General features: G+C 43.8%; 1 protein-coding gene across 5 annotated transcripts in view; it reads right to left on the bottom strand.

Annotated features, from left to right (window-relative positions):
• AFG1L (AFG1 like ATPase) overlaps window positions 1–24,319 on the bottom strand; it is a 130,709-nt gene extending 106,390 nt beyond the window's left edge. For 2 of the 5 annotated variants that reach the window (XM_042857671.2, XM_024102439.3), the window contains exons 1-2: window positions 24,081–24,295; window positions 9,316–9,539 (exon numbers count right to left, since the gene is read on the bottom strand). In XM_042857671.2, coding sequence (XP_042713605.1) covers window positions 9,316–9,539; window positions 24,081–24,165 — 309 coding nt within the window. In that variant the 5' untranslated portion in view covers window positions 24,166–24,295. Of the gene's footprint in view, window positions 1–9,315; window positions 9,540–21,188; window positions 21,303–24,080 lie in introns of all 5 variants that reach the window. The other 3 variants (XM_005287657.5, XM_005287655.5, XM_065588318.1) reach the window with 3 other exon arrangements.
• Window positions 24,320–24,919: the final 600 nt, after the last annotated feature.

Below are 24,919 nucleotides of genomic sequence, written 5' to 3'. Positions count from 1 at the left end.
ACAGTTCCCTGCCTTCATTGTGTTATGCCCAGCATAAGACCTAAGCATTGGCATTGGCCTAATCAAGCCTGCTTTGCTTCTTCCCTTCAGAGTTGACACACGGTGTAACTGCCAACATTTATAAGTTACCACACACCACTGCTTATGAAAGCTTATTTTATTATTAAGGTAAAAGCACTACAGACAAAATATGAACAACAATAAAGTAACTTACATGCACGGTAATAAGCTTACTACAGATCACCCCAACTATCTTTGGCAGCTGAGTCGTTCAAACCCCCAAAAGGGGTCTCATTTGTGGTCATTAGTTCATAACAGCCCTAGCTCAAAATTAGGACATCATGAAAATTTAGTCCCTCATTTGTACAGTTTGGAGATCTTTGAACTGGAGATTTCAAGAGCAGGTAATCAATAGATAATCAGTTTCTTTCCTCAAGGTGTAGCTTCAAAGGGAGGGATTCAATGTGGGTTATTTGCATTCCACTCACCCCAAGTAATTCCCAGGAAATCCATTTCACACACATTGTCCCAAAAAGTCCTTTGAAATTCCACAAATCTCCCAGAGATTGCATTAATCCTGTCTTCCTGCTAAAGGAAATTCTATACAATCCCACAACAGTACATAAACATTGCATTTTTAATGCAATTGACCCCGAGTTATTAAATGCAATTCAATAAGGTTTAACTCAATCCCAAAAGATTTGCTCAAGATATTGCAGGATATTGTCATATCTGTCACACTAGGCATTATGTAGGTGTTAAGTGTTAGTTTTATAATTTTCTTTAAATGACACCTCAAAAGCAAAGAGGTTAAGGCATACCACAAAAGCTGACCTGCAGAAGGAATGGTCAAAAATCCAATATGCTCCCAATAACCTCCCCAAGAGATGCAGTCAGTACATTACCCTACAGTCTTAACTATCAGAGGGGTAGCCGTGTTAATCTGAATCTGTAAAAAGCAACAGAGGGTCCTGTGGCACCTTTAAGACTAACAGAAGAATTGGGAGCATAAGCTTTCATGGGTAAGAACCTCACTTCAGATGCAAGAAGTGAGGTTCTTACCCACGAAAGCTTATGCTCCCAATTCTTGCGTTAGTCTTAACTATTTCCTTCTTTAAACCCTGTGACATCCAGCCCTGTGATAGATTGCTAATTCCTACTCCTCTGCAATATCCATAAAATACATTATACTTACGATACCACATAATGCATAGAATCACTAGAACAGGCACATAGTGGGGGATACATATTTTTCTTTTCCTTTTTTAAGTTGCTTTGAAAAAGTTTTGAAAATTGTTTTATATTCTTTACAATATTAATTTTTCCACAGGAGAGGTAGAATTTCAAACTATGTTCCCATACCAAATTAAGTTAATTTTGTTCTCTGCTACTGAGATCCTTTTTAAAAAGTAATTTGTGCCTCTCACAGTGTGTTCTACGCTGGTTCAGACTGGATTTTTTTCTATTCCTTTTTTAATGTCTCTGATTAATCACTATTCTTTCCCAAGTGTTAATACGTTCAGAATCTTTCATTTCAGTCTGAGAACTCTCCATTCTTTCTTGAGTATTTTTAAAAGGGTCTGACAATTTTTTCTGTCTTGGATACTACAGTACTTGATAGGTGCCTTAGAAATACCTAACTGCCAATTTTAAACATATTTGCATCATAATGTATTTGCCAATATTAAATTATTAGTGTAAATATCCAAAATTTCAGATGCAATTCTCTATATTTATCAATATAGGCAGTATCAAGTTAAAACATATTAGAGAATATTCCTTATTTAAGAGCAGATCAGTCTCTTTCTCTCCCTCTTTTCAGAACTCCTTTTGGTTGCAGCTATATTTGAAGATATTTTCAAGGTCCTGAATCACATTTACTATTGTTCATACCCTATTTCAAAACATGACCTCACTTAGCGTTGAGCTTATTTCGAGTCATTAATATAGTAGCTCAACAACACTTAAAACACCCCAGTTGGTGTTTATTCTGAAAACCTGGAGATCTGAAACATTTATACAAACTCTTGTGGCCTTGAGCCAGATATTTTCAGATTCTCTGAATTGAACATACACAAGGCCATTCCTTCATAAAATTAAAGTCATTGTTTAAAATTTGAGGCTAATAATTTTGAAAAATAGGAATTTATTCTATTTGCATTAATAGACTTAATAGTTTTTCTTTTTAACTCAAGTTCATTTTGAACTAATCCAAAACAAGCATATTAAGGACCAGCAAATTGATATCTATATTTTCATAATGGAAATGGCTTTACCCCATATTTTCAGATTGCTCTTTTTTTAGGAATTGCTCACAAACTGAAAGTTAATGCAAGTTTCCCAGCCAAAATGTTGTTTCAATCATAGATAATAATAAGGTTTGTACTCAACATCTTATGTTTGTCATATTTTAGTGAATAAAGCAATTTGGACCACAGGCAACCATTAAATTAAATATACAAAAAACTAAAACAAAATGTGTTGTGCTTAGTACGGTTCATATCTTCAAGAAGCTCGCAAGTTATCTGCGCTGCAGAAATGGGGCCAGATTATTCCCTGATTTCTAATGGTGTTAAACCCGGAGTAAGTCCATGATTTCAAGAGTTACTCCAGATTTCCGCTGCAAGAAGTGAGGGAAGAAGTCAGACCATGAAATAAAGTGATGTTGCTCAGACTAAATGGGATTGTACTATCAACTATTTGTGCCTGTTTCTCTCCCCATCCTCTTCACCACCATTCCCCAGATACATTATCTCAAAAAATGACAGAATCAAAGACAATGATTCCAGCTGGACTGCTGCATATAATTACTTCTTTTAAAAGACCTTGTATTATATTGCTCTTAACAGAAGGCATTTCTTGATAAAAGTAGATCACTTCAGGTTTCTAAGAACATCTTTAAGAACTAAAAAGCTGAACGACATATTAGCACTCTCCAACTCCTGCTAAATAAAAATCCTTTTGTATATAAAAATACTTTAGATAATTTGCAAAAAGCATCTCTGTAATCTAAAATACACTAATTTGTTCAGTTTAATTCCATAATCAATCCTAATTTAAGTATCTCAATAAACAATAAACAAACAAAAAAACAAGTCTGGATTTTAGCATAAAAATAACTGAATACCCTTGCCTAGGTTTACCTTGATCTGTTAACATGTCAACACTACAAATGATCTTTCTTCACTAGGATTTTACCTCATGTTAGTTACTGCGTGTTAGCTAATGGATGGTAAGAACACACCTTTGTTCCTTGTGAAGATGAACCTTTGAAGACAAGATCATACTTGTTAATTACTGGCACAAGAGTTGGCTCCATCTAATCATGAGTTTTTTCAGAGTTATGATACACTAACAATCCCAATCAGACAAACTAAACTATATAATAAACCCAGTCCAAAAACCAAACAGTTCCCATCCCCGTTCAATCTTTTATTTTTTCCTGACAACACTGAGGGAACCTACAACAGTATTTAAAATCCTGCGCTAAATACACATAGTAGAAAAAACACACATTGCCCACAAGTACCTTGTCACAAACAGAGATATTATCATAAGTATTGAAATAAATCTATGTCACCACCTGCAACCTAGGCTTGTGCCCCTCCTGGCTGGCCAATACCAGTGGAGAATGCCTTGGCCCACTGCTAATAGTAACAATCAATGCCTCTTTCTGAGACAACACTGAAACAGGTGATAGTCCCAGTGTCAAGAAACACTAGATGCCAGTGACCTCACCATCTACTATTCAGTGTTGAAATTCTTATTCCTGGGCAAGATTTTAATCAAGAACATGACAGTAAACTAAATGTAGCAACACCTGGCCTCCATCGGTATTCAAACGCCACTCAACCTGGCTTAAGTCCAGGTCATGTAACAGAAACAGCACCATTTGCACTGATGGATAACTGTTTCACCTCTGCCATCGCTGAAGAAAAGGTGGTACTATGTGATCTACTCTGCCATCTGACATGGATCATGAGATACTGCTGCCAAGATACATGTGCTGGCAAGAGTCAACAGAAACATACTAAGCTCACTATACTCATTTTCCAGTAGATCCTAAGGAGTTAGAATAGGAGCTCTGTGGGGCTCCACACACCAAGTCTTCTCACTGCTCTTATTTAATATTTCCATTCCACATTAGAGAAACATTTTGAGATGAAACAAGTTGCAACACAAATGATATCCCAGTGACACACAGCTCTATTTACCGTTTTTCATCCAGGGCAGACGGCATTCCCTCCCAGATATCAAAATGGATGAAGGACACAGAAGCCTGAATTTGGAACAAGTGGCTCAACTGAAACAAGACTGAAGTGAGGCTAACTAAAAGTGTTTTAAAGAACCAGTGAACACCATGGTCTCACACTGCATCAGGGGCATCTGATCAGATTAAGAAAATGTGTAATCATGGGGTCCTACTGGAATCAGCATTGTCACTGAGTAATAAAGTACCAGATGCTGTCACAGGCACCATTTCCAACTAAATGACAACTACAATCATTCTGCTCATACAACAGCTCTACCACAGTATTTCGTGCACCTGTCACCTCAAGGCTAGACTACTGTGGCTCAACCAGAAGCTTCATAAAATGTTCAAAAAGAAGCTTTAACTGTGTAGTCTCCTAAGCAAGATGAGCCAAATGCAGCATATCACTTCTGTTCTCAGCAACACACATCTGCTCCCCCATTCACTACCAGACCCACTTAAAGTTTCTTGTACTGAAGCCGTTAAAAGACATCTACCTTAACAGCTGCAATCATTCAGTATAGTCTAATTAACATAATTAGGTATAAACTCCAGGAGACAGAGGTAAAGCTCTTTCAACAAGACAAGAGGTTCAAAACTCTGGAACAACTGTCCAATGGAGATCAGAGTCCTAACCTCAGGTTATACTGTAAGATTCAACTCTTTTTCCCAAAGAACCACAGCAGAAGATAGCCTGGAAGCATGCTCAAGAGGAGGGAAGATAACTGTCTGCCCTTCTGGACAGTTCTGACTTTTTTTATATATAGTTCTCTGGCCAAATGTTGAGGAACTAACTGGAAGATAAAGAGCTCTTGGAAATGAGCTGACCTCCTCTGGTTTACCAGATTTTTGCTTCTTTAAACTTCACAGATGCAACCATTCTGCAAATGGGCATTATGTCAGCTCTAGAAATGACAAACTGTCTAATGCCACTAGAAATGGTGTGTGTTTTGAAAACACTGAGGAAAACTGACTCCAAAGATCATCCTCACAAAGGCCTGTGATTTTGTTTGCTTTAACTTAAAAACAACTTGAAAATTTAGGTGAAGGAAGATAAATGTGTAGGCACTCCCACATGGCCAGGGTTTTTATTTTATTAAAAGATACTTGATACTTCTTCAGTTCATGCATGATCCCTTCACTGTTGTTTGTTATTTGATTGTCTGCTTTTGAGGTTGTAAGGTTGAGCCATTTGCCTCTTCATTCTAATCAATAAAAAAAGTTAGCAAGCCAATATCAAGAAGGCCTGTTAGCAAGGGAAGAAGCCTGAGAATCTGAAATTTCAGCTGTGGTCCAATAGGAAGTAGTTTTCCTCTGCTTACTGGCTACATCAGGATGCCTATGATACTCTCAGAACATGTTCAGTGTATATTGTGTTAGTTCTCCTCCCCAGATACACTTAGGAAAACATATCCCATACATGACAACTGGACTGTAAGGACTCAGACACTGTGTGCTGGTAGCAGAGAATGCATAATCAGATATTTCATGGCTATATTCCCCCAACTAACCAGGATTAGCCTACCCAGCAGTGGAACACACTAGGGCTACAAAACTCTTGTGGGCCAGCAGCTAAAGATGTTATTTTTTACAGGATTAACTCCTTAAAATTGAAACCAATTCCATGATTATTATTAAATCAAAATCACTGTATGTAGGCTTATTGCTGTAAGTCAAAATACTACCTTAAGCCTTCTAAGGGTACATCTCATTCCAATTAGACACCTACGGCTAGCCTGTGCCAGCTGACTCAGGCTTGACCTAAGGGGCTGTTTCATTCTGGCGTGGGCTGCAGCCTGATCTTTGGGACCCTCACTGGGTCCTAGAACCTGGGCTCCAGCCTGAGCCCAAACGTTTACACCACAATTAAATATGACCTTACAGCAAAGGTCTCTGACTTTACATGCAAAAAGTGTTTATGAAGAGAAAAGAAAAATAACATCTGACAGCAATGATAGCGGAGTGTATTCTCCAGTAGGTTCTACCATGCTATTAAGATGTCAGACTGCCAACCCAGGGAGGGAACAGTTGTCACCCTTCTTGAAGTTGGGTGCTAGCTAAATTGAGGAGGCAAACGTGCCACTGACAGCATAGCCTGTGGGTGGCTGAAGAAATGGCTAAAACAACACAAATAAATGGGCCCCGGTTCCTTGCGCATCCCTCGATCTGTTCTACAGCAGTGGCGTGGAGTTTGATTGACAAGAGGCTGCTAAGAACCTCAGAGGCCAGAAAAAGGATTGCCCTCTCAGTGTGTATCTACAACTGTAGGACACTGATGAGGGACGACTTGATCAATCATTTAATGGAGGAGAAGGCAAGGCCAGCCTGCGACATCCTTGGTCTCTACGAAACAGGATGAAGAAAGGAGATGGAAGCCAAGTAGAGAAATGGAAGCACCATCATGTTAGGAAAAGGAGAAGGTGCGAGAACTGTTGGAGGAATCGGTTTTATCGTCAACAAGGAACGGTCTTCAAAAATCATCTCCTGCAAGTTCAAGTCATCACACATCAAAGTGCTACACCTCCAACTGAACAAGAACAGCACCCTCAAGATTATCCAGATCTATGGTCCCACAAGCACAAGTGAAGATGATGACATGGAAAAATTCTATCAGGAGCTTGAGGAAACCCTCGCTCAAAAATCCACATATATGATTGTGAAGGGAGATGTCAATGCCAAGGTCAGAAGAGGGAAAGAAGGTGAAAAGTTCATTGGAAGGTATGACATCAGCAAACAGACTTCACGGGGAGAGCAACTGGCAACTCTGGTGGAGACTAAATAAATGTTCATTGGTAACACTGGTTTAAGAAGAAGGACAAGAGGAGGTGGATCACGCCCAATGCAAAGAACAAGAATGAGATTGACTATATTCTGATCGATTAGCGGCACATCATACAAAACATCTCAGTAGTGCAATCATTCAACACCGGCACTGATCATCACTTGCTTAGAGCGAGGCTCAACTTCAACGAAAAGATGGAGAAGAAAGCGCTACTTATGGCAAATCAGAGACAGCGGCCGAAAATATTCTACGAGGCAATCCTGAAAGCGAACATTTCCAAGGAAGACTGGAGTCTCATTGATCACTGTGATGAGGACTATAAAAACTTTGCTGATAAACTGAGGCAATGCATGAAATTAGCCAAGAAAGAAAGACCAAAAAATGCGAAGGTAAGAATCTCGGAGGAAATGAGGAACTTGCTAGAGAAAAAGAGAAATATGAAGAAAAACGATGGCAACAAACTCGAGTACTCCCTCCTCTGCAAGCTGATAAGAAGAAGACTAAAGGGGAACTTTGAGAAGTACCAAAATGAAAGGCTCTTAAAGATGGCTAAAGATCGCAGAAGCTTCAAAGAATTCAAACGGGAATTGACACTGTACAGGTTGACAATAATGGCGCTGAAGAACAAGGATGGAAAAGCAGTAATTGACAGAACAGGGATGGAAGAAGTCTGCAAAGATTTCTGCACCGAACTGTTCAGATCTCAAATAAATGTCCCACTACCAACACTTCAACGGACCAATGAGCACATACTCCCGGTCCTCATCAGCAAAGTTTGACATGCAGTTTATCAAATGAAGGAAGGAGAAACTCCAGGAAAAGATGGAGTGACGACTGAAATAATAAGAACTGGAGGCCAAGACCTCTGGGAAATTCTTGCTAAGAGGTTTATCTGTTATTTGGAAATGCTTAGCTGGAAAAAGCCCAACACCATTTTGCTGTATAAGAAGGGTGATCGTGAAGACCTAAAGAACTACTGTCCAATATGCCTGCTTTCACATGTTTATAAGCTGTTCACCAAACTAATAACAAACCGACTCTCACAAAGTCTGGACAAGCAGCAGTTAAGAAAGCAGGCAGGTTTTTGAAGGAATTTCAGCACTATGGCCCATATCTTCACTATAAACCAGCTATTGGAGCGCTCAAGGCAATACAAATTCCCTTTATGCATTGCCTTAGTCGACTATGAAAAAGCATTCGACAGCGTAGAGATGAATGCAGCGCTGAAAGTTCTTGCAGAGCAGGGCATCGACACAAACTATATCGAACTATTAAAGGAAGCAAACTCTGACTGCACTATGGATATAACTCTGTTTGACATTCCCCTTCACACCCCAATCAAAAAAGGTATGAAGCAAGGAGACACAGTTTCACCGAAACTTTTCACAGCCTGCCTTAAAATGGTAATGAGGTGGATGAAATGGAAGGGTGGAATTAGCGTCAATGAAGAGCAGTTAAACCACCTCAGATTCGTGGACGATATCATGCTGATTGCTGAAAACACTATCAAACTACAGAAAATGCTGCGAGAACTTGACACAAAAAGCAGCCAAGTTGGACTAAAAATGAACTGCTCTAAAACGAAATTTATACGGCCTGATGCCTTGCCAAAAGCCCAAATAATAGTTAAGGGAGAACAAATTGAAGAAGTCAAGCAATACATTTATCTGGGCCAAGAAATTAACATGCACCACAATCAGGAAGGTGAACTCTCACAAAGAAAGAAAGCTGGTTGGCATGCATTCAATTCTATCAAGGATGTCCTCCAAGAAAAAATCAACATGGCAACACAAGCCAACCTCTTCAACTCAACAGTACTGCCAGCAATATTGTACAGCAGCAAAACATGGGTGCTGATAAAGGTAGAGGAGCAACAACTGACTGTCACGGAGAGGGCAATGGAAAGAAGAATTTTGGGGATTTAAATGCGCAACCGAGTCCCCAATGAAGTGATCAGACAGCAGAGTGGAGTGCAGGACATCGGTGTTGAAAGCAGGTACAGTAAAATGCGATGAGCCGGGCATATAGCTAGGCTCACTGTCAGTCGATGGACTGCAGCTAATTTATGGACAGCCTCTTATTAACTGAAAGCAAAGAACGGAGCTCAATGCAGGAACAAGAGTCTGATTGCAGAACCACAGTTAGTAACAAAGAAAGATTTTTTTTTAAACTTGACAGTATCTCTTTAAACATACCCCTGTAGACAGAACATTTATATAAAAAAAATAAGTTCTGAGGAGAAACATTTAAAGCGGTTTTCTCTTATCACCATAAGCCTCACCTTTGACAGAAGATTGTTCGGACTGATACTGTAGCCTTTAAGGCTCTCATGTAACTTCTGTAAGCATTGTACGACTCTTCGTTGTTGTTCATCATTCTGCAGCTCTTCTGCTTTGATCAGAAAGTCATAGTGTTCTAAAGGTCCACTGCAAACCAACAAGGCCCTAGAGTTAGCATCTGCTAGAGTATTAGCGGCTATGTTCTCAGCTGCCTGAATTGTGTATGCTGTAAAATAAGAAATAATTAACTGTTAATATAAAGGTTCTGAAAGTTGTCTTATTATATTCTTAAACAATATACACAAATTAGTTTGTTTAAAAATGGCTATCTACTACTTTAAATAAGTAGTAACAGAACAGTATAGATTAGCTAAATATGCACCAATATATTATATGTGATCTCTTTGTATTTCTCTAAATAAGCTTTTTAAAATGTAGTTCAAAACTGGAAGTTGCTTAGTAAAATAATTAATTAATTGAATACACAAAATTAAAAAAAACCCAACAATTAGAGCTGGTCAAAACTTGCAATTTCCATTCCGCAGGAAATTCTATCATTTAGAAATCTGGCTTTGTTCCAAATTGGAACAAAACCAAAAATTTTCAAAACTTCCCACAAAATGATTTATTTTTAAAAAATTATTCAATTAAATTGAAACATTTCATTCTGATTGACTTTTTTAATTTTATATTTAAACTAAAAATCAAAATGATATGATCCAATAAGATAGAAATGTTGAAACCAAATGTTTTGACCTTATCAAAATACTTTTTTCAAACCAAAATTTTGTTGAACAACATATTTCTGTGGCAAGTTTTGATTTTGCTGAAACATTTTCTGACAGAAAACAGCATTGTGTCAGAAAAATTTTGACAAAACACTGACAACTAGACAGTTCTCTATATCAGGGCAATCCTCAGTCAGTCTGGATGGTCCACTAGAAATCACCATCACTGGAGGCAAACCCCAACTATTCCTAGATTGGACCTGTGAGTTTGGATCCTGTGAAGTTTCTTCAGAGCTGTCTTCCCTCTACACTATGTGGGGGGAGTCAGTGCTATGGGATTTTTGATTCAAAGGGAAGCCAGTGCCCCCATCAAACCCACAGAGCCCCAGTTCCTATTGGATACCCCAAGATTATAGAACAAGAAGCAGCATGAAACCTAAATTTATGGAAGGGAAAGTAATCTGGTGCTGTACTGTTCCTGAACACAGGGCTGAAGGCATCTGTAGTAGAGTTCTCCCTTAGTAGACCACTCCTTAAAGATGGGGCATCTTTGTGCCTTGGACTTCACCTGTTCTGTCTTGCCAAACAGCAGCAGAAGCAGAAAGTGATAAACCCCCAGGCAGTCTCTTGGGATGGAAAGGAAAAGGCTTCCTCATTTACAGACATGGGAGATAGAGAGCATGTGTAAGTGCCGACAGAGGGTTCTGTGGGAGAAACTGCTCACGGCTGTCCCAAAATGAACATTCAAAGCCGAGGTTTATGACAGAGGAGCACTAACAGACTTCTCACTCATGCAGTATAAGACTCTGCATTTTGCAGGACTGATCCATATATCATTAGCACTGCCTCTCTACTGTTATCTGTTCTTGAACAGATCCAGAGAAGGGGATTCTTCATTATTATGAGCAACATATAGCAAATATACACCAGAATATTCTTCCTACCTTATTCTTATGCTTCTTACTACTTCTTATTCTATCATTTTGTGCTAATGTCAACAATGCTTTCTTCATTTATGGTATATATCACTTCCCTTTTATTTTCCAGAATGTAGAAATTGGGCTCTGTCCATTTCGCTTCCTGTCTCACCCTCTAATGCTTGTATTATATATCACAGTTCTCTGTGTGTTTTCTCTATTTCCCTCCACACTCAAAAGTATCCTCTTAAACTGTGAGGATTACATGTAATATTTCTTATATGGTCATAGCAGAGTGCAAAACCATATCATATTCCCCTAATTTTACATAAAATCTGTGTATTTATACAAAAACAGAATTAGCTTTTTTCACAAGAGTGCTACATTCCAAGCTTGTTTGTTTTGTTATACACTGTCACTCTCTGTTCTTAAATTCACTGCTTTCTAGAGAGCTGTATCAGTATTTTTATTTCTGTTCCTAAAATATATGTATTCACATTTAATCTCATTTTATTGCATGCAGCCAATTTTGCTGCCCTGCTGGCTGTCTACTACTCAAATATTACTGATCAACATGCCAGAAGATATTGATAATGAAATAAAGTGAAAGAAACCTCTTACTAACAGAGAATAAAAAACAAAACCTGAAGCAAACAAGAATACATAAATTTAGGGCTTGAAAAATCCATTTACAAGTACAAAAATTTTCCTGGCAAGCGAGGAACCTAAGAGCAACTTCTGCATCTAATCTTTTGTGATGAAGTTCCTCCTCTGCCTTGGTGGGTTCTGCGCTTTCTGGCGGATTTGCTTGCCTCACCAGCTCTTTGGCTATCATTTTAGAGGCCGTGTTCCGCAGTGGGACGGCTTCTTGGTAACGCGTAGCATAGTCCAAAACAACAGGTATATATTGGTGGCCCCGAGCCATCTTCTCCAGGGGTCCCACTAGGTCCATGGCTATTTGCTCGAAGGGGACCTCTATGATGGGAAGGGGTACTAAAGGTGCCCTCAAGTGGGGACGGGGACTGTGCAGCTGACACCCTGGGCAGGACACACAGTACCTCCACACTTCTTCATGTACTCCGGGCCAGAAGAACTGTCGTAGGCAAGACTTAATACAGCATTCTGGTGTTTTTGAGGTACTAGGATCTGCTGTACCTTCTGCCCCGTACTGGTGCAATCCAGTACAAGAGATCCTGCTTCATTATGAAGTAGGATCCTGGTCCCTGGGTTTTCCCTTCCACAGGGACCCTGTCTATTTCGGTCACCTCCTTCCTAATGTACCTTGGATCTCCAGCCTGGTCCCGTCCAAAATTTTCTCTCCTGGGGCTAATCTGCCCGAGATTTAGGGGGTCAGTCTCTGTCACCTCTCCTGGTTCAGAGGCATTAGGGTGGGGATCAGACTCGGGTGCTTCTCCCTCCTGGGTGGCCTCCTTTTCAGCTGCTCGGGTTCTCCTACCTACGAGAGCTACCCTCTGGCTTTGGGTCAGTATTCGGGTTCACAAGGCCTTAGCTGCCCTTCTTTCCCTTTTCATCTTTCTACCCTGCCTGGGAGTGGAGAACAAATCTGGGGATATTTCAGAGAAGATTGGGGGTTGACAGTCTACTGTGGATGTCTCGCTAACTTCAGGGTTTCTCCTTTTCTCCAATCCCCCTACCGGGAGTAAGTTTCCAAACCCTGGAAAGTCCCTCCCCATGAGCACCAGGTATGGGAGCTTAGGGACTACACCTGCTGCTACCGCAGTAGTGTTCCCCTGGATTTCAATTTTTACCGGGATGGTGGGGTAATAATTAACTGTCCCATGGACGCATGTCACCCCCGTGCGCTTTGCCTGCAGCAGCTGACTACGCTTCACAAGCTTCCCTGAAATAAGCATGGTAGCACTCCCCGAATCAACCAGTGCCGTGGTTTCTGCCCCATTTAGTTTTACTGGTCTGGTGTACATATGGGGGGTTAGTGCAACACTCACCAGGTGAATTAGGGAGCATGTGTCTGCCCAGTTCCCCAGGTTATACTGCATAGGCTCCTCAGCATTGGGACACTGTGCAGCTGTGTGTCCCCACTCCCCGCAGGCGTAACATCTGTATGGGGCCCTACGTATTCCCCGGTCTCTCGGTTTGAGCAGTCTAATGACACTATCCTCTTCCCTCTCAGTGCTCCAACTATTTGTGGCCTCCAATAGGCCTTCAAACGCTCTCTCTTTTTCCACCTAGGCCCTACTAGGGGTCCAGTCGCCTGAGCTCTGGGGCTTGGTGCTGCTAGTTTAACCAGGGTGCCTCTTCCTTAAGTGGTCGGGTCAGTTCCTTCACTTCTCTACCAATGCGACAACCTCGTTGTCGGTGGAGGGCTCGTTCTGGCTTACCCAGGCACAAAGGTCTGGCGGTAGTCCCCTCATGTATCGGTCGATGAATAGAACCTCTAGTATCTCTTCCGCACTCCGGGACTCAGTTCTTAACCACTTTCGTGTGAGATGGATGAGATCATATAATTGGGTCCGTGGGGTTTTGTTTTCCTGGTACCTCCACTCATGATATCGCTGGGCCCGCACTGTGGTCGTTACCCCAGATCTGGCCAGGATCTCTGCTTTCAGCTGGGGGTAATCTGCCGCAGCCTCTTCAGACAGGTCATAGTAGGCCTTCTGGGCCTCCCCACACAGGAATGGGGTGAGGATGCCAGACCACTGTTCTTGGGGCCAAGCCTCCGGCAGGGCTGTCCTCTCAAAGACCAGGAGGTACGCCTCTACCTCATCCTCCCGCATCATTTCTGCAGCCAATTGCTGGCCCATATGATCTGCATCCCATCATGGACCCGATTTAGCTCTGTAAGGGTCTTTACATGGTTTACCAGTTCCCACAACATAGCACCGTCTTGAAGAGCCTGGTCCATCAGGAAGCGATTAGTCTCTTGCTGCAGCCGCACTGCCTCCTGTTGGGCAGCTGCCTGGACACGGGTAGCCTCCTGCTGGGCAGCCGTGGCTTGTATCGGTGCCCGCACTACGTCATCCATTGTGGTGGGGAAAAAAAATAAGCCCTCTCCCTTTTTTAATTTTTTAAAATATCACCCTCACTTCTTCTGCCGCGCTGTGTACACCAAATCCCACCCCTTACACCTTTTGTGATTAAGTTCCTCCTCTGCCTTGGTGGGTTCTACGCTTTCTGGTGGATTTGCTCACCTCAGGGTTCACGGCAGTCCTCAGTTTGGTTCCTTTTGTTAGTGGCACAAACCTGCCATTCACTTGGCTAACCATCACTGGCCAGCATTGGGAAAAGGAGGAGAACAATCCCCGCAGTCTCTGCTGGCACACCTAATGGGTCGGGGGACAGGCCAGAGACCTTCCCCTCTGGTGGGACCCACAGTCCAGATCAACTCCTCTTATATCAAATAGAGAGTTAAGGGGATGGGTGGAACCCGGGCCCGCCCTCTACTCCAGGTTCCAGCCCAGGGCCCTGTGGATTGCAGCTGTCTATACAGGGCTGGTGCAAGGAAGTTTCGCGCCCTAGGCGAAACTTCCACCTTGCGCCTCCCCCCCAGCCCTGTGGCAGCTCCCCGCCCCCCCCTCCGCCCTGAGGCGCGCCCCCCCCCCCCCGCGGCAGTTCCCCCCCCCAGGGAGCCGTGTGGCAGCTCCCGACCCCAGCTCACCTCTGCTCCACCTCCTCCCCGAGCACACCGCCCCCGCTCTAATTCTCCTTCCCTGCCAGGCATGCGGTGCCAAACAGCTGATTGGCGCCGCAAGCCTGGGAGGCGCGAGAAGTGGAGCAGCGACGGCGTGCTCGGGGAGGGGCGTAGCAGAGGTGAGCTGGGGTGGGGAGCCCTGTGGCACGGGGAGCCATGCAGCAGCTCCCCACCGCTCCGCCTCCTCCCCAAGCACACCGCCCCCGCTCTAATTCTCCTCCTCACCACAGGACCTTCCTCCTGATGTCTGGTAACACTTGTACTTTGTAGTCCTCCAGCAGTATGACTACTCACTCTCAGCTTCTTGCGGCTCTTAATCCCAGCTCCTCACGCACACCCCTCACTGACTGAAGTGAGGTCCTTTTTAAACCAAGTGCTCTGATTAGCCTGCCTGCCTTAATTGATTCTACCAGCTTCTTAATTAGCTCCAGGTGTTCTAATTAGCCTATCTGCCTTAATTTGTTCCAGCAAGTTCTTGATTGTTCTGGAACTGCCCCTGTTACCTTACCCAGGGAAAAGGGACCTGCTTAACCTGGGGCTAGTATATCTGCCTTCTATCACTCTCCTGTAGCCATCTGGCCTGACCCTGTCACACTTTCTTTTTTTACAATATTGTTAATTGTTGCAAATATCACCATTTTTATGTAAACCAAACATAAAACAATGCAGTGATATCGTCCTACATTTGTGATCGACAATTCCAGTCCCTCAGTTTTGCCAACCTACAGTAGGGTGAAAATTAAATAGAACCTTGTCAGTTTTTCCTGCTGCTATTGAGAAACTTGCGGCAGCACCAAAATGATCAATCAGTTTTGATTGGGGCTGTAAAGCAATTTTAAAAATTAATCATGATTAATCACAGTTAATAATAGAATACTATGTATTTAAATATTTTGGGTGTTTTCTACATTTTCAAATATATTTATTTCAATTACTACAAAGTGTACAGTGCTGCTCACTTTATATTTATTTTTATTACAAATATTTCCACTGTAAAAAAACAAAATAGTATTTTCAATTCACCTAATATGAGTACTGTAGTGCAATCTCTTTATCATGAAAGTTGAACGTAAAAATGTAGAATTATGTACAAAAAATAACTGCATTCAAAAATAAAACAATGTAAAACTTTAGCGCCTACAAGTCCACTCAGTCCTATTTCTTGTTCAGCCAATCACTCAGAAAAACAAGTTTGTTTACATTTGCAGGAGATAATGCTGCCCACTTCTTGTTCACAATGTCATCTGAAAGTGAGAACAGGTGTTCTCATGGCACTGTTGTAGCCAGCATCGCAAGATATTTACATGCCAGATGTGCTGAAGATTCATATGTCCCTTCATGCTTCAACTACCATTCCAGGGAACATGCATCCATGCTGATGACGGGTTCTGCTCGATAACAATCCAAAGCAGTGCGGACCGACGCATGTTCATTTTAATTATTTGAATCAGATGGCACCAGCAGAAGGTTGATTTTCTTTTTTGGTGGTTTTGGTTCTGTAGTTTCCGTATTGGAGTGTTGTTCTTTTAAGACTTCTGAAAGCATGCTCCACATCTCATCCCTCTCAGATTTTGGAAGGCACTTCAGATTCTTAAACCTTGGGTCGAATGCTGTAGCTATCTTTAGAAATCTCACATTGGTACCGTCTTCGCATTTTGTCAAATCTGTTCTTAAATGAACATCTGCTGAGTCATCATCCGAGACTACTATAGCACCTAGGAACCCTAATCATGGACCAGGACCACACTAGGTAACGTGCTGTACAAACAGAACAAAAACCTGTCCCCAAACACTTACAATCTAAATGTAAGATAAGAGACAGCAGATGGATACAAACAGATGGGGATGTACAAGGAACACAGAGACAATATTGATCGGCATGCTAGGCAGTGATCTAAACACACCAGTGGCTTAACCATTTTCCATTTTTTGTAGGCATCAGAGAAAAGGAGAGTTGTGATAAATGAAGGGAGGGGGTAGCTCCCTTTTATGGACACCCAGCCAGCCAGTAGCTATAAAATCCCTCTTAGTAGCTGTTCTCTAATTGCTATACATGTAAAGGGTTAAAAAGTCTCACTGCTATGCATAGGTAAAAGGAAGTGACTGGACAACTGGCCAAAAGAGCCAATGGGAAGGCAAGAAGCTATTAAAATTGAAACAAGACTCCCCTTTTGTCTGTCTGTTGTTGTTCTCCCGGGGAGAGGCGGACTCGGCAGAGCTATGCTGTAAGAGCTTGGGCCAGGTATGAAAAAATCATCAGTATCATACCCAGAAACTACTCATTTAAAAACCCAGATATTTAAGTAGATCAGGAAATGTCTAACAAGACACGATTACATTTATCCTTTTTATTTCGTTATGGCTTGTGGATTCCTCTATGCTAACCCCAGGTGCTTCTGTTTTGCTTGTAATCTTTAAACTGGACCTCAAGAAAGCTATTCTTGGTGCTTAATCCTTGTAGCTGCTCTTTTAAAATCTAGCAATAGCCTGAGTTCCCAGATGTATTTTTTTTAATTAATAAAATTTACCTTTTTTAAGAACAGAATTGGACTTTTGTGTCTTAAGAGGTTTGTGCGCATGTTGTTTAATTAGCTAGTGGCAACAGTTGATTAATTTTTTTTTCTCTTTCCCGGGGTGTGTGTGAAAGGGTACTCCACAGGAAGGAATTCCCAGGTGCACCTTCCTGGGCTCTCAAAGGGGTTCTGCACTTGGGTGGTGGCAGCATCTACCAATCCAAGGTCAGAGAAAAGCTGTAACCTTGGGAGTTTAATACAAGCCTGGAGTGGCCAGAATTAACTTTTAGAATCCCTGCAGGCCCCGCCCCCCACACCTTCTGCACTTAATGTGCCAGAGTGGGGAATTAGCCTTGACAAGAATTTTAAAGAGGAATTAGTTTTGCAGCTGCTTATGGAGAGAGCACTCCTCCCTAGCATGACGGGCAGGACAGGACAAAGAATGAATTTGAAAATGTAATGAGTGGACAATGGAGGCTGGCATCATGGGCTGACTGGTGGTAGGAGCGGACATCTCAATAGTGAGCGACAGAGAATGAGGGGCAATAGGTAGGCTGGGGATAGTCTGTGAAGGGCCTAAGAGAAGCCAAATAGCTTATGTTTGATGTAATAGAGAAGGGTGAACCAGTACAGGGATGCAAAGAGAGGGATGACATGGTCAAAGAGATGAGCTAGGAGAATGATCTTTGCAACAGCATTCCGAATGGCAAGGCAAGACTGCATTTATCCAGACCAGAGAAAAGGATGTTCCAGTAATTGAGATGAGAGCCTAGATGAGTGTTTTAGCTATGACTGATCTTTCCCCTTCAAAAGTTCCTTTATTTATTTGTATTCGTTTATAAATGTGTCTCTATGGGGGTGGAATAAAAGTCTATTTATGGAAACTTAGTTCATCTTCATTAGTTCACAACATATGCTGGCTGGGTCTGATATCATTCACAGATAATAGTAATAGGTGCATTTGGAATGTTATATTACTACACTCACAGCACTCGTTACAATGTTCATACCAGGGTGCAAAAGAACAATGCCAGGTAGAGCACACAACAACAACACACATTACTATGACTCACTAATGAAATGGTCTTTCAAAGCCTCCCTGAATCAAATAGCTCCCCGTTGAGCTCCTGTTATAGCCCTGGTATCTAGCTGCTCAAAGTCACCAGACAACAATTACACCTGCGGCCTCAACCCCAGCAGAAACTTTCCCTCCTTTGCTTCACATATATTATGCAGGACACAGCGATAACCATTGGGACATTTTTTTCCACTGAGGTCCAATCTCAAGAGTAGACAGCACCAGCGACCTTTCAAATAACCCAAGGCACATTTAACTGTCATTTTGCATCTTCTGAGTCTGTAGTTGAAGCACTCCTTGGTGCTGTCGAAGTGGCCGGTGTGTGGCTTCATGAGCCAGGGGAGTAAGGGGTAGGCTGGGTCTCCCAGAATCACTACTGGCATTTCAACATCCCCATTGGTAATCAACCAGTCTGGAAAGAAAGTCCCTGTTTGCAGCTTTCTGAAAAGTCCTGTGTTCTTAAAGATACATGCATCATGCACCTTCCCTGACCAGCCCACACTGATGTCAGTAAAGTATCTGTGGTGATCCACCAGTGCTTGCAATAACAAAGAATCAGCCCTTTCTGTTGATGTACCCTGTGGCAAGGTGGTCTGGTGCCAAAATGGGAAAATGCGTGCCATCTATTGCCCCATGCAGTTTGTGAACCCCATTGCTGTAAAAGCATCCACTATGTCCTGCACTTTGCCCAGAGTCACAGTCCTTCATAGCAGGAGGCGATTAATGGCCCTGCACATTTGCATCACAATAATCCCCACCATGGATTTCCCAACTCCAAGTTGATTCCTGACTGATCTGTAGCAATTGAGTATTGCAGATTTCCATAGAGTGATCGTCATTCACTTGCTTCTCCACTATCAATGCAGATCTTATTTTGGTGCAGCTGTGCCAGAAGGCTGGGGCAAGCTCTGCACACAGATCCAGGAATGTGACCTTGCGCATCCAAAAGTTCGGCACTCACGGCTCGTCATCCCAAAGCTGCATTATGATGCGATCCAGTCAGTGCTTGTTTCTTCAGCCCAGAACCAGTGCTCCACCATCTGCAGCTGCTCCACCATCTGCAGCTGCTCCATGAATGCTGCCAACAACTTTGAATAGAGTCTATGTCCCACCGCAATCTAGCCTCCAAGGAACTGTCATGTTCCCTGCAGCTCCTCTTGTGACTCTGCAGGATCAGGTGCCCCATGCTCATAACGCTCATCATAATAGTGAAGAGGTGTGCAGGATCCATGTTTCTGGCACAGATAGCGCACAGCAAGGAGGGATGTCCGGGTTTGCGGTGATATTTGAAAAAAGGTGCAAAACATTACGGGATACAGATGAAATTATGGAATGGAGAACACTGCATTATAGGATGTTGAAATCATGTTCCCAGTCATCCCTGGATGACTCATTTGGCCCCACGAGGCACTGCAAACCCGTACCAAAACACCCTGTGCTAGATAGTGGTGAGTTCCACAGTGAAATAGCTACCCATGATGCACTGCTCGCCGCATCTATGCAAGCGCTGCTAGTGAGGACGCACACAGTCAACACAAGGAGCGTAGTGTAGACATGCAAAATCAATTTAGACTCATAGACTCTAAGGTCAGAAGGGACCATTATGATCATCTAATTATTGCAGCAGCTATATGCCGACATACTTAGGTCAACACAATTTTGTAGTTAGACATGCCCTTAGAGTTGTTATGCAAAAAGACTCTGCAAGATTTAGACATAGCCTGGATGTGAAAACCTAGAAAGAAATCAAAGTCAAAGGTGACACCGAGGTTATGGGCTTCAGTGACAGGCAGGAAGGTAGTGTAGTTTGCCGCAATTAAGAAAGGAGGTAGCAGGAAGGATATCGGGTGCAGGGAAAATTTAAAAGCTTGTTTTAGTCATGCTGATCTTGAGCTGATGCTAGATACAGAGGATAGGACAAGAAACAATGGGCTTAAATGGCAGCAAGGGAGGTTTAGGTTGGACATTAGGAAAAACTTCCTAACTGTCAGGGTGGTTAAGCACTGGAATAATTTGCCTAGGGAGGTTGGGGAACCTCCATCGTTGGAGATTTTTAAGAGGAGATTAGACCCCTTGTCAGGAATTGTCTAGATAATACTTAGTCCTGCAATGAGTGAAGGGCACTGGAATAGAGGACCTCTCAAGGTCCCTTCCAGTCCTACGATTCTATGATTCTATATCCATGAGGAGATGTCAGAGAGACAGGCTGAGATTTTAGTTGAACAGATGGAGAGAGGTCCGGAGTAGAGAGGTAGGTCTGTGAGTTATCTGCATGAAGATGGTAGGTGAATTTCTGTTTGTGGCTAAGATTACCCAGAAATAAGGTGTAAAGGAACAAAACCCTGAGGAATCTCAGACAAAGTTGCAGTGTGTGGTGGTGGTGGTGGTGGTGGTGGTGCGGGGGGGGGGGGGGGGAGAAGGATCCTCTGAAGGACACACTGAAGGAGTGATTTCAGAGGCAGGAGGAGAACTGGGAAAGGACAGTCACAGAAGCCAAAGGAGGACAAGAATCCAAGAAGAGCATGACTGACGGTGTTAACATGGCTGACAAATCAAGACAATTATGATGGAGTGCTGGGTTCTGAGCTTTGGCTAGGAAGAGGTCATTAGGGACTTTGACAAGAGCAGTTTCAGTTGAGTGAAAAGGACAGAATCAGGATTGGAGAACAGTCTCAGATAAAACTGGAGGAGAGCAACTCCAGACAATGATTGTAAACAGTGCATTCAGTGAATTCAGAGAAGAAAGGGAGAAGAGAGATGGGGCAGTAGTCAAGCAGGGACAATGGTGTGGATTTTTTTTTTTTTTTAAAGATGGGAAATACTAAAGCTTGCTTGTATTGTGACAGGGAAGAGCCAGAGGAAAGTGGGAGGTTAATGAGAAGAGTAAGGAAGGGGCGGAGAGTGGATGCAAGAGAGACAGGATGGGATGCCTACAGCATGCAGAGAGGTTAGAAAACATGCGGCCTTACTCATAATGCTTTCCACTCTTGCTAAAACTGATAGGTGCTAAAACTGGTAGGCATAACCTAACATCATCTTCCTCTGTTTCATTCTGAAAGGAGATTCAGACATGATCTCCTCTGCTGCTATGGGAAAAAGGTACAAATAAAAAGGAGGGGAAGAAAGAGAATTAAACCTCTGCTTCTGGTACATATTATCCCTGTGGCTCAACAAAAGAAGCAAAATGAAATTAACAGGAATACAGTCAGTTACACTTGACTGCTGCTTCCCCCAGGCCCTGTTGCAGAAACATTAAAAGTCAAAGCACAGATGCAGGAGAAAAGAAAAAATGCTAAAATGGGATGGATTGTAGGAACAATCAGAGGCTTGAAGAACAAATGTGGAGACTACAGAAATTTGGCATACAAAACACCACTTGGTCCATTACATATCTGCACAAAAAATGCTCATAATTATGCAAAGCTGATCAAACTATTTGCATTAGACTTCCTTTCAGCAAGGTTAACCGTTGTATGGTCTTCCACTATGCCAGTCTTCACTTGTGCAATGTGGACAGAAATTGCTGGTGTAATAACACCAGCCGTGCAAAGAGTCTACTTTCCCACAGTGCACTGATCACTACTTAGGTGGTCTGCCTGCTCTATTTTCTTTATGGCAATACACAGAGTCATGTTTGCAGGAAGCAATGTACTGAACAAGTCATACTGCATACACTGCAGCTCATTTGCATATTATTTCACAGCAATCAACTTCTTTAAGTATCTACTATAAGAAGACTTCTCCCCATGAAGATATTCACAAATCACAACCAAATCATTTCTTAAGCTTCTCTTGGTTAAGCTAAACTGGGTTGAACTTCTTACGATTCTCAGTGTAAAGCATGTTTTCCTCAAATCATTCTCATAGCTCTTTTCTGAACCCTTCCCAATTTTTTACCAGCACTGGACACAATATTCCAGGAATTCTCTCACTAATGCTGTTTGAAAAGGTAATACTACCTCTCTTCTACACAATCTTCCCCTGCTTATACATCCAAGGATCATGTTGCCCCTCTTAACCAAAGCATAATACTGTGGGAAGTATCAGGGGGTAGCCGTGTTAGTCTGTATCTACAAAAACAACAAGGAGTCTGGTGGCACCTTAAAGACTAACAGATTTATTTGGGCATAAGCTTTCGTGAGTAAAAACCTCACTTCTCAAGTGAGGTTTTTACTCACGAAAGCTTATGCCCAAATAAATCTGTTAGTCTTTAAGGTGCCACCAGACTCCTTGTTGTTACTGTGGGAAGTCACGTTCAGTTGGTTTGCCTACCATGATTTCTAAGTCCTTTTCAGAATCAATGCCTTCCGGAATACAATCCCCTATCCCATAAATGTGATCTATCTTCTTTGTTCCTATATATATGATGTTACATTTGACTGTATATCTACACATGCTGTTCATATGAGACCAGTTTACCAAACAATCCAGATGACTCTGTAAAACTGACCTGTCCTTATTCTTATTTATTACTCCGCTATTTAGTTACTAGCTTCTGTTCTCCAAACTTAACAGAGGGTGATGAAGAGGGCAATCCTTCATCTCCTGTGGCAACCCGAGCTGGTGATCAATCTGTGGCTCACTGGTCAATAGTCTCACTTTGACAACCTACCCATAGTTTGTTATACCTGAACTTGCAGTTGGCGAACTATGAGTGATCACCTGCTGAGGAGTTACAGAGCTGGAGGCTTTACTGGCATGGGGGGAGAGGGGAAGGTACAAAACAGCAGGAGGCAGAGAATGCAGCCTCACTTAATGATCCATAACTGGATCCAGACCTGCAAAGGTATAGTAGGGGGATCAAGACAAGGGAGGCCCATGGCTGAGGCATTTCTGGGGAGGGGTGCTAAAGATGGCAGAGCAAGGAGCAGAGAGGAGACTCAGCCAGTGAAGTAAGGATATTTGCCAGCCGAGGGAGCTGTCAGGTTGACAGCTGTCAAAGACAGTGTACTGTTAACTCTGACAGCTATTGATTGTGTCAGTGGGAGGCGACCATACTAGCACTCAGTTGAGTGAGATGCAATCAGGGTTTTACCTCTACAAATTACAGGGGTAACTCAATGATTGTGGCTGCCCTGATAATCAATTGAAGCATTTGTGTTTGGACACAGGTGTATTTCAATCAATTGAGAGGGAGCAACTGGTGTTTATGCTGAAAGTATGAGTTTAGGAACAGGGACCTTATCTCCTTATACGTCTGGGGCTTGGAAAATGTCCTCACCTACATGCCAGAAAACTTCCCCTGGCAAGCAGGTGAGGGCAGGTACATGTAGCCATAATGGGACACTGAGTGAGAAACGTGGTTTGTTCTTTGTGAGCAGGGCTACAGCTGCCCACCAAGTGTCAGTTACACAGACTCATTCTTTCCACTGGTGGGGGAAGGAGACACTGTCCTTTGCTCCTGGCTCTCTCTTTCCTTCTTGCACCAAGGAGTGAGCTGAGCCTCCCCGCCACTCTGCTGCTGCCTGGGGGTAGCTCCGTGAAGCTTATGCGAATCTGAGCAACTTACCTGCTGCTCAGACAAGGGAGAAGCCCCCGGCCCCGCTTCCGTCCCAGCAGCCGCGGGCTGGGCAGAGGGCAGCGCCGCTCGCTTTACTCCCAGCCGCAGGGAAGGGAGCGCCCCAAGCCCATCAGACCGCCAGAGCCAGGGGAGTGAGCAGCGGGGACACACCGCAGCGCATGTGGGGATGCCCAGTGCCTGGGGACCCCCCGCGGAGATCATCACAGCCTGGGGCATCCCCGGCCCATCAGCCTCCCCAGCGATACGGACAGAGCCGGCGCTGTCCGGGGTCCCCCAGCGGCGAGGCGACGCCGCCTGCGCCCAGCCCGGGCTCCCCGCCCCCTCTGCGGCCGGCACTGACCTCTCCGCGGGGCCGCGGCCCGAGCCGGCAGCAGGCGGGCGGCATGTCTGGCTGCGGTAACCAAGGGCGACACGGGCGCCGCCATCTTTCCGGCAGACTCCGTCCTCCCCCCGCCCTTCAAAATAACTTCACTCAGAGGAGAAGAAGCGGACAGAGCCCTCCCCGGCCGGGCCACTGCCGCCGTGCGTGACACCGCCCCCTGCGCGCGGCAGGGCCCGAGCTTTGCCCCGCCCGCTCTCCCTCCATTAGGGGCCGAGCCGCGTCGCGCAGGGACTACAAGCCCCAGCATGCAACGCGCCACCCCCGCCCGCCAAGCGATGGGGAGCGATGCGTGCTGGGAAATGTAGTTTGTTCTGGGCTGCAGGAGGCGCGGAGTGAGTGGCTAGGCCCGTGGTGAATCGCGTCCCTGGGAGTTATCGGCAGCCCCCTGCCAGTGCATTTGCTTGGTTACCCCTAGGAGGCTGGGACTGGTTCAGCTCACGTTGGCTAAGGCTAGGGTGACCAGATGTCCCGATTTTATAGGGACAGTCCTGATTTTTGGGTCTTTTTCTTATACAGGCTCCTATTACCAGGGCCACATTAACTTTTTGTGGGCCCCCCTGGGGAATGATTGTAAAAGCAGCTGGGAGCAAAAGCACATTGGGGCGGGAGCTAGGGTTGGTCCCTGGAGCAAGAGAGGGGCCAGCGGTAAACTGCAAGCACAGCGGGGCTGGGGAGGGGGTAAACAGGATCCCCTCCTCCCTGCCCACATAAAGCAGGTACCTACCTGGTTCTAGCCCAGGAGTAGGCAACCTATGGCACGCGTGCTGAAGGCGGCACGCAAGCTGATTTTCAGTGGC

Source organism: Chrysemys picta, chromosome 3 (assembly GCF_011386835.1).
Source record: "Chrysemys picta bellii isolate R12L10 chromosome 3, ASM1138683v2, whole genome shotgun sequence".
Lineage (NCBI taxonomy): Eukaryota > Metazoa > Chordata > Testudines > Emydidae > Chrysemys > Chrysemys picta.
The sequence above is the reverse complement of the archived record's forward strand: the minus strand, read 5'-3'. Positions and strand labels throughout refer to the sequence as shown.